Here is a 9,733-nt window from a genome sequence, read left to right as displayed (position 1 = left end):
CCCTAGCTTGTAAAGTTCTGGGCCCGAGAATTTAGATCGGCAGGATCCTAAAGGGATCTCGGCAGAGCGAGGGCGCCGGGCCAAGCTGGGCTTCCGCTCTGAGCGCGCGCTCAGACGCGGGAACCCCACGCAGGCGGGCGAGCTGGCGGGCCCGGAATCCCGGGAAGGGAGCACGGCGGGGCCGAGACTACAACTCCCGACGTGCACGGCGGCCAAAGCAGGTTCCACCTCTGCTTGCCCCTCAATCTTTCCGGTTCCTGCCTCACAGATGGCCGTCTAAGAACTGCGTGGTGGTAATCAGAGAAAAACCTTCAGCTTCTCCTGGCGCGCAGGAGCCGGGAACAGCCCAAGCAATGCCTGTCCCTGCTCCGGTGGTTCGCCCCGGCGTGGCGGAACCCACAGTCACACTGCTCGGGTTTCCGGGGGGACCGTCATCGTGGCCGGACTCTGTCGCGCGGCAGTTTAATTCTCCGGCAGCGGCTGATTGAGCGGGACGGGATGGTCTTGACCGTCCTCATCAGGAAACTCGGTAACAATCTGAGCTGCCCCTCGCTGGATTTGCCCGCCCTCCCGGCGTGGCCACTTGCTGAGAACGGCCGTGTCACGTTTCCTTTCCGGTCTTGGCTTGTCCAGGGCAGCCCCCGGGGACCCCCGTCGGACTCTGTGTAGACGCTGCAGTGCGCGTCCTGGCCGGTGGAAAACATTGGCTTCTTTCTGTCCCTCGTGACCCCCGCTGACCCCCGCTGACCCCCGCCGACCCCCTCCCACCCTCTCCCACCCTCGCCCACCCTCGCCCTGGGCCCCGCGTAATCGCGATCTCCGGGCAGGTTCCGGGTGGGCGACTCCGGGGAGTCAGGCACGGCTGCGAGCGGCGTTTCCTCGGCAGGTCATCAGCTGGCCGAGATCCGGGAGCGCGCGCTGCGGACCATTCTCAGCAAGGTGGAGCTCAACTTGGTGGGCTGCGCGGACCTGGCTCAGGACCGGCTGCTGTTCGTGCACCTGCTGCAGTGGTTCAACTTCCCGTCCGTTCCCCTGCAAGCGGAGGTGCTCGGCCTCCTCAGCACGCTGGTCAAGGTACGATCATCCTGACATAGGGACTCAGAGGAGCGAGCGTGTGTTAGCCATTTCATCGGGGCATTGGGGGAAAAGTTAATTTTACAAGTTTTTGAAAAACGATTTTTTCAAAAGACGTTGAACTTGAACTCATTTAGGTATATGGTTCTAGTCTTCCTTTTCTCTGATTTGGGATGTTAAATCTCACGTTGTCTCCACTGTGCTCTGAACACAGATCTGAGTTCCGGTAGTCGGGTTTTTGGAAATCTTCCGGGGAGGTTAATAGTTGCTATTCTGTTTTTCCTTGTGTTCTGTTATTTGCATGTTAAAAACTGAGCCTGTCTGTATGAAAAATGACACGTTTTAAGGTAATGTTGCAGACCACAATTAATAGGTCGCAAAAGTGTGTTAAATTGTTTTTGCCATATCTGCTTTTCAGATTTATGTTCCTTAGTGTATCTTGAGAATAGCTAGTAGCCGGGATCAGACGTCAAGGTGCAAGTTTAACCTTACAAATCTGTAAACCGCCGGGCAGTTGTGGGTGATTCTTACTACTTCGGCTGGTTGGAGGTAGGAGATGATAGGGTGAATGTCAGTGGACAGAAGTCATCCTTTTGATAAATGAGTACAGGAATTGACATTGTGCATTTCCAGTGTTTAGTTTGGGTTTTTCTCTCCTAGGTGTTATTTAACATTTAATGTCTCTAGAAATCTCTGTCCTATCCATGGACGTTCTTAACTCACGTATATCACTGCACATGGAGTTTTTAAAGAAGGAACATCTCATATATTAAAGTGCTGTACGAGAAAGTCCAGAAATTTTCTTGTTTGCTCTCATGACTCCTCTTCTTTCAGCATCCCGCAGCAGTCCAGCATTTGGTTGATCTTGGTGCGGTCGAATTCTTATCTAAACTTCGCGCTAATGTGGAACCAAGTCTTCAGGCTGAAATTGACGGCATTCTGGATGGACTTTTTATCCTTCCTTCAGATGTTCCCGCGCTGTGTTCTGCATCTTACCAAACCAATCAAACGGGTAACTCTTTGGAATCATTCTGATGCATTTGGTTAAAATATAAATATATCGGGTCTAGTGATTAATTCTAAGGAAAGGAATCTTAGATTTAAAAAAGAAAATCTACCTCCCCACCTTATTTTTCTTGTGTTGACTTATAGGAACTCGACCTTTTGTCCCTCCTCTATTATCATTCAGAGGAGGATACATTTGTATTTATTGCTTTTTTGGTGAAAGGGCCTAAGAGATGCGGTGAGTTTCTTTCTGTGAGATCAGTTTGACAGATTATTTAACAATAACAACACATTTCTGTCGAGCACTCATTACCATGTGCCAATGGTTGTTCTCATTGTTTCATACTTGCATTTTTGGACTGTTTTTCCTGTAGTGCTGTGTTGATATCTGCTCTAGCTCATGATTTTTTTATGGGCTCCCGTCAAAATGATGGTATAGTGGATACGATCAGAGTCAAAGAGACATGGATTTAAGCCTCAGTTCTGCCACTGGTTGTGTGACCTTGGCTGAGGCACTTAAGTGTGCCTCACTTTTTTAAATTAAAGCTTCTGGGCTTTAGTTTTCTCATCCCAGAATGGGGACAATAAAGACCTTTTCGTAAAACTGTTGTGAGGATGAAATGAGGTGGTGCCCAAGTAGAGCTCAGCCCGGGCCTTGAGCCTGTGAGGCACAGAGGGGTTGTCTGCTGCAGTTGTGTTCTCTCTATTTTATGCCCTGTAGTGTGCCTTCCATATGGGAAGCACTGGAATTGATTTGAAGGGAAAAAAAGGGCCCATGCAATTTATGTGATGAGTGGTAAAAGTGTAAAAAGTGTTTTTGTGTGCTTAGTCTGTTGGACCGTATTTTTCTCTCTATCAGCGCTGTATTGCTGTTGCTGTGCCTGTTGGTAGCACTGTTAACAGGAACTGTGGTGGGTGCCATTCATTGACATCTTGCGTGATGGTGATTTTTAACAAAGTAGTTCACAATTTCTGTCTAACCCATAATAAGTAAAGTAGAATCTTAAACTGTGACTTTTCAAGCTCGTTCCTCACAGGTGAGGTTAGCAGTGTGGTCTAGGGCTCTAATTTCTAGTTATCTGTATTAAGAACCACTGGTGTAAAAACTAACAGAAAATCAGAAAATTTAGTTTTAGCCTTTTTCTCACTTTTACTTTTATTGCATCTGTACTGCTGAACATGTAATCGCATGTGATAGGATCGTGGAAGGCATTGAAAGAGTGCTTGACGCCTTTGACAACTTTTTAAAAAAGGTATTAATGTAAATTGCTGTGACCAGGAACTATATAATTGGAATAAAAGACAGGAGGGAGGTAGACTTAGAAGCAGAGATAGACAGTCCTTCAATAAATACTTTGTAACAGATTCTTTATGTACACTGTGGGTGTTTTCATTCTAACAAATAACTTAACAATAACAGAGAAAGGAAGGAAAAAATACCCCAATTTGAAATTGACTCAGCATTCACATTTTTTCCTCTTTAGGAAGACAGATTATTCAGAGGAAAATAACTGGATTATTTTTCTAGTTTTTAAAATGATTCACCAATATGTTCAAGAGAACATATTAACTCAAGAGAACACATTAATTTTGAAAAAGTATCTTACACTTTTTGCAAATCATGAATCACTAATACATACAATAATATGTATTTTCTTTTCAGAATTTCCACAACCACCTGAAATCTTACCAGGCTATTTTCCTCAAGACAGAAGTCACTTGCAGCAGACAGACGGGCCTCCAGGACCCGCAGGTGAGCGTGTGCGGGGAGGGAGATGGTGCTGTCCTGGTAAATCAGAAGTCAGTACGCTTTCCTCGTTGCTGTGAAGATGCATAGTGATCCAACCTGAGTGCCTCGGTACCAAACTGAGTGTTTCAGTTTCTGCAAATTAGTTTAGGACAGGGAGTCTAACAGGTGACATTTCAGCTATCCTAACTGCACCTGAGCAGCTGGGCAGGTGGGTGGCAGTGGCGGCAGTAGCACTCAGTGCCTGCTGAGCTCAAGCCCTTTGTCGGGGACTGTGCGGTGCGCTCTGCGGGTCTCATCTCCGTCTGCAGCGCGTGCAGTGCACCGGCTGCCCAGTCCCCCAGGCCAGGGATGCAGGAGCGTCTCCGTCTCGTTATCTTTATCTCGACATACTGCTGAGTCTAGAGTTCCAATTTAGATGCCTCGTCCAGGTCTTTTCGCATCTGCTGTGTCCGGCCTCTGCTCACATGCCACCTCCTTAAAGAGACCCTTTGACCACTCTAGCCAGTGAGCACTGTCTGTGTTTAGTTTTCTTCCTAACACATGTTATGATTGGAAGTTGTCCGTTTCTTTCTTGTTTTCGTCATGGTAAGTTCAGAGGTAGCGGCAAAACACTGCTTTATCTCCATGTGCAGAATGATGCCAGAAAGGTATCGGATGCTGAGAATGTCTTCTTTGAGGGAGAAAATGAATCCTCACAGAGCCCCGGTGAGACGGATCTTATGGTATCCCCATTTCCTGATGTGGACACTGGGGCTGAGAAAGGATGAAACCTTTGTCCCAGGTGCCCCGGCGGCTGGGAATGGTTAAGCAAGGGTTCTTTTTATACTTTATTGCCTGCAGAGTTGAAAAAAAGTGTCCCCAAAGGTGTATCTGCTGATATCAGGGATTCAGTTTAACTCAACTTGGATGCCCCTTGTTATCAAAAAGCTTCCTTAGAAACTCCCAGGCGCAAGAATAGCATGAGAAAAAACAAACCTTGTTCAGCTGCTAAAATACTTTACCTTTCCTTCTGGAGAAACTTTGTGAGGCTTGTAGGGAACTTTGGTGTTGAGACAGTCGTCCTCTGTGTGTGTGGCCCGGAGGCTTAACGCAGTGGCAGTGAGAGGCGTCTGAAGGGGCGAGGGTCTCCAGGGCTGGGACGTGGCGGTGGAGCTGCAGGTGTCGAAAACGAGACCCCCAGGCAGAGGTGCTTTTGCATGGGGGTTGCAGCTCGTGCGTTGGCGGTCTGGCGGGTTTTGGGACACATTTCTGTGCGTGCAGTATAAACCTGCCCTACCCTCTCCCCACTGCTCGCTCGTCCCTGAGAAAGCAAAGCCTGCTCTTGTGTCAGCACTGTGGAAAGGAGCAACTATGCTGTGTTTGGGAAAATAATAATAATCTGAATTTGACGAGTCCATGCTCCTTTCACAGTATTTGGCAGGACTGTTTGTCATTTGGAACGGCTTTCGTAGATGCTATTTCTCAGTGCACCCCCTTAACTTGTATGATATAAGATCTGTTAAAACAATAAGAGAGTAGATCTTCAACGTTGCTCCCACAAGAAAAAATTCGTAATTCCGTGAGAGGTTGGAGATGTTAACCAGTGCTACTGTGGTAATCATTTTGCAGTACATGTGTAGCAAATCATCATGTTTTACACCTTAAACTTATACAATGTTGTACATTTGTCAATTATTTCACAATAGACCTTGGCAGGGGCGGGGGCTGTTAAAAATAACGTGAACAGTGGTAGTTTAGAGTTGTGTTGGTTTCTCGGATTTCTTTTAATCTTTGAGGTTGAAGACATTTGATCTTCAGCCTTATGGTTTTCAAGTTTTCTTCAAAGAGGTTTAACCATCTAACACCATTTAATCCTAAATGACTAATTTGAAAATGACTAATTAAGTATAGTTTATGATTATGTTTTATCATTTGTAATTTCTGTAATTATAGATCTCCAAATGCCAGGGCCTTTTATGTTAAATTTAAGATCTGTGTTTTGGTCAGCCAGTAAAATGGAAAATGTAATTGAAAGTAAATGTCATTTGGTATGGGTTTGTATTTAATGCTCTTCTAATAATAGCATATGAGTTCTCTTTAAATTATGGAGAGAGAGCTCTGTTGTTTGTCCTTTGAGGGAAAAAAATTTGCAGCTGACCTTGTTTGGTATATTTTAGGTCTCTGTATATGTGACTTTATTTTGTGACTTACTTTAAAGGTGAGTCTGTCAACCCTGTCTTCTTTGATGGCTTAAGTGTTGCTTTTCCATTAACAGTGACTCAGACTGTGAAGTGTCTGAAGTTTTCGACGTTCCCTTGGCTGCCCCTGACCACGACAGACAGACACGTCCTCTCCTCCAACGAGAGGTAATGGGCCTGATGGCTTCCTGGTGTTCTCGGTTCATCGCTAGCCATTGCATCTGGCGGTTATTACGCTACATGTTCAGCAGGAAAACAAAGATATTACGTGGCTGTAAATGGAAGAATGGGAATGGATGAATGATTTTCAGTATTTCAGAAAGCAAGCCTTTGATCAGGCGGAAGTCTTGTGACCACCTCTTACTGACCAGATATTCTGATTGGCCATGGCTATGCCTTTGCTTAACAAAAATGGAAAAACTGTACATAGATGCAGTTTTCTTAGCAGGCAATATATTTCAAAACATGAACTCTGTAATAAGGGTGGGGACCACTGATCTTATGTAATGGATGTTAATTTGTCGTTGCACCCCAAAGTAGGGGGCTGATATATAGAAGTTTGGAAAGTGTCTTAATGTCTAGTTTCATTTTCTTGCTAAGACTTTGATTTCTGTAAATATTACAACAAATGACTTGTCTGTCTTTTTTATGGGGGGGTGGAGAATCTGGAAGATAAAGACCAATATCTTAGAATTAGGTCCAGAGATAGGAGGATGCTGTTCACTGAGTTTTGGTAACGCACCTTGAGGAGGGGCAGGGCGGATGTGACCCGCAGGTTCTGAGTCAGCCCCCGAGGGGGGAGGTGCTCTCCAGTGACACACTGGCGGGTAGTGGCCTGGGGCTGGGCTGAGGGGGTGCTGGGGGTAGGCCTTCTGCACCCTAGGAGGGCAGATACAGTCTGAGATGTTGAGGTGGCGTCCCTGCTTGATTTCACTTAGAATAAGGAAGAACAGTAAGGGGCCGAATTCCTAGAATTTAACTCTATGGTAACTGTTCTTTTTTCTGTCTTATTTCTTAGTTCACATGGCAGGTGTCTTTGAAGTCTGTTCCCTTTGACCCTCTCAGTCTCACTTTGTAGCACAGTGAGGGTCTCTGGCACGCAGTCTCGAGGAGGGTCCAGTGGGGGATGCAGAGTCAACAGGCAGTCACCGTGGCGCCCGCACAGGGCTGGGCCACGGCAGCAGCCCCGGCCCAGGGTGTTTGTTGTTCAGGGAAGAGATGGAGGGAGGCTTCCCAGGGGAAGCGATGCCTCAGCTGAGACTGGAAGGATGTGAGAAGAGTCATTTGCCACTAGGTTACTCAGAATCTGGTATAGGTAAACTCTTTTTAAAAATAAATAACACTCTATTTTGTAGTTCTCTAAGAAGTAGTAACCACACTTTAATCTGGAACACCTGTGAACTATTGAAGGACGTCATCATGCAAGACTTTCCTGCCGAGATTTTCCTTCAAAGGCCGAAAATTGTTCAGGTGCGTATCCTCTTTCATTGTGTTAGATTTTGAAATAGAACTTTTTGCAATGAAATCAATTTTGCAGTGTAAGTGTCCTTAGGAAGGAAATGTGCCCTACCATAAACAATAAAGTATTGGGCCATTAAACCCCTTATTCTCTAACTTATTTCAATAGTGGTAGTTCTTCTGATAGGAGGAAGTCTCATTTGACACGTGCAGTCCATGTGGCCACCCTGAATTTACCGTTCATGGGTCACCTGAAGAGGTGACTAGACTTTGGAAAGTGAGCTTGAGCAGCAGCAGTGCTCCTGAGCATGAAGAGTAGCCCCGCTCTCTGATTCTCCGGTGTGTGGAGGGCGCAGGGCTGGCTGCCGTGGGGGCAGCAAGCAGGAGAGGTGGACTCTTTGCAGCCTGGCCTGTTGCTTGCAGAGGGAGGCGTTGGACCCAGGGCCGGGGGGCGGGGCAGCTGTGCAGTGTCTGGTAGCGTCCGTGCCCCCTCACTCGGCAGTCACAGGGCGGACGCCACCCCGGTGAACGCAGCCATGAGTGGTACTGTGGCCGCTGTCACAGGAGAGCAGGGGGGAAGCGGTCAATGACCAAAACATGACACAGTGATTTAGCTTTTGAGATGTGGAGACCTTGTGCTTTTTACAAAGTACTGTGACCCTGAATGTCCCCAGTGGGGAACAATGCCCGTGTTCCTTCTGAAGGCGCTTAGCTCGTCGGTTCAGGATGGAGCAGCGCTGACTGTTCTTCTCACGTTTTCTCTGATTTTGACCTGTTTCCTTGCGTTATGCTAAATCACTTTTGCCCATTTGTTTCTTGTCTTATAAGTATCTGGCAACTTACTTCTTTTGGGGACTCATTTAACCACCCTTCAGCTCCCCGTCCCCCCTTGAAGCCGAGCACCTGGTTCCGCGATGGTTTTCACGGCCCCGCTTCATTTCAGAGCCTCCTCTCCCTGCTGAAGCTGGCCTTCGGCGCCGAGGGCGCGCCCCGCCTGGCGCTGCAGTCGCTGTCCTGCTTGCAGCAGCTGTGTGTGTATTTACGGAGCAGACTCCGCTTCCACCGCGACCCAGGCTTTTTCTCCAGCAAACAAGGTATTTCTGGTTATGTTTTCATTAGTTTGTGGCAGCGTGGGCAGCATCTTCCGAGAAAGGGCCCCCTTGTACTCATGGTCAGGGCTTACTGTATGTGAATTGTCAGGCAGACTCCCCATTCCTCAGCGTAATCAAAGGATCACCCGGGAAGACAAACTGCCTGCGTCAGAACTGCGCACGAGCCACTGCTTTTCTTTGTAAGAGACCTTTGCGAGGTGTGCGCTTTTTCATCCGTGTGTAGAGCGTTGTTGGGAGTTTGGCCTTGGGATTCCACGTCCAGCTATTCGTGTGGGACTTTGGGTATTTTTTGCAATTATATGTTGTGTTAATAAGTTGGGTTAAAAAATACTGATTTTTATTTTATGGCAGTTGTTTTTATGCCACTTGTGATGTCTTCAGTTTACTGGGTGATCATAGTGCCTGACTTTTCGTGGAAAAGCACCACCTAATGGACAAATAGAGGACTAGGCTGGCTTTGTCAAAACTGCACAATTTAGGATTTCCGTGCACTTCCTTACACAATAGGCATTGAAAGTCGAATATTACATTAGTGTGATTGGTGATCAAGCTTCGCAGATAATCCCTATTTTCTTAGGTGTTTCACTGACCCTCAGCTACTTGAATGTTTCTGCTTTGATGAACTTTCTTAGAGATCTCAGGGGGTGTTATCGTCCTTAGATACAATCTTCTGCAGATGATTGAGGATAATGAGGTTCTGGGTAGCCCCTCCTTTATCCGAGAAAGAGTTACAGTGTCGATCATTTATATCTCTGAAGGTTTATCCATTAATTAAGTAAATATTGTTCACCTACTATATGCCAACAGATATTCTAGTCTCAGGACAGGGGTTATAATACTGAACAAAACTGGGATAAGTTTCCAGCCTCTATGAGCTTGTATTTTATAATTAAATTTATTTTATAATAAAAATTTATTTATTTTATAAATAAACTTGGTTCAGACAGGGAGATGTGTGTGGAGAAATGTTTAGTAAAGTCCATTGCCCATTTTTAAAACTTTTTATTGTTATGTCTAGGAGATTTTTATGTATCTTGGATATTAAATTCTAATCAGATACGTGATTTACAAATACTCGCTCCCATTCTGTAGGTTGGCACTTTCTTCATAATGTCTTTTGAGGTGTAGGAGTTTTTAATGTTGACAAAGCCCAGTCC

General features: G+C 46.0%; 1 protein-coding gene across 1 annotated transcript in view; it reads left to right on the top strand.

Moving 5' to 3' along the window:
* Window positions 1-449: 449 nt before the first annotated feature.
* RTTN (rotatin) overlaps window positions 450-9,733 on the top strand; it is a 96,356-nt gene continuing 87,072 nt past the window's right edge. Inside the window, exons 1-7 of the mRNA XM_054583779.1 lie at window positions 450-529; window positions 887-1,074; window positions 1,909-2,086; window positions 3,743-3,832; window positions 6,084-6,174; window positions 7,362-7,476; window positions 8,408-8,558. Coding sequence (XP_054439754.1) covers window positions 499-529; window positions 887-1,074; window positions 1,909-2,086; window positions 3,743-3,832; window positions 6,084-6,174; window positions 7,362-7,476; window positions 8,408-8,558 — 844 coding nt within the window. The 5' untranslated portion in view covers window positions 450-498. The remainder of the gene's footprint in view (window positions 530-886; window positions 1,075-1,908; window positions 2,087-3,742; window positions 3,833-6,083; window positions 6,175-7,361; window positions 7,477-8,407; window positions 8,559-9,733) is intronic.

This window comes from Pteronotus mesoamericanus, unplaced genomic scaffold, assembly GCF_021234165.1.
Source record: "Pteronotus mesoamericanus isolate MK-2021 breed Mesoamerican mustached bat unplaced genomic scaffold, CSHL_Meso_final contig_74, whole genome shotgun sequence".
NCBI classification, from domain to species: domain Eukaryota; kingdom Metazoa; phylum Chordata; class Mammalia; order Chiroptera; family Mormoopidae; genus Pteronotus; species Pteronotus mesoamericanus.
Note: the sequence above shows the minus strand (reverse complement) of the source record. Positions and strands in the feature narration are given on the sequence as shown.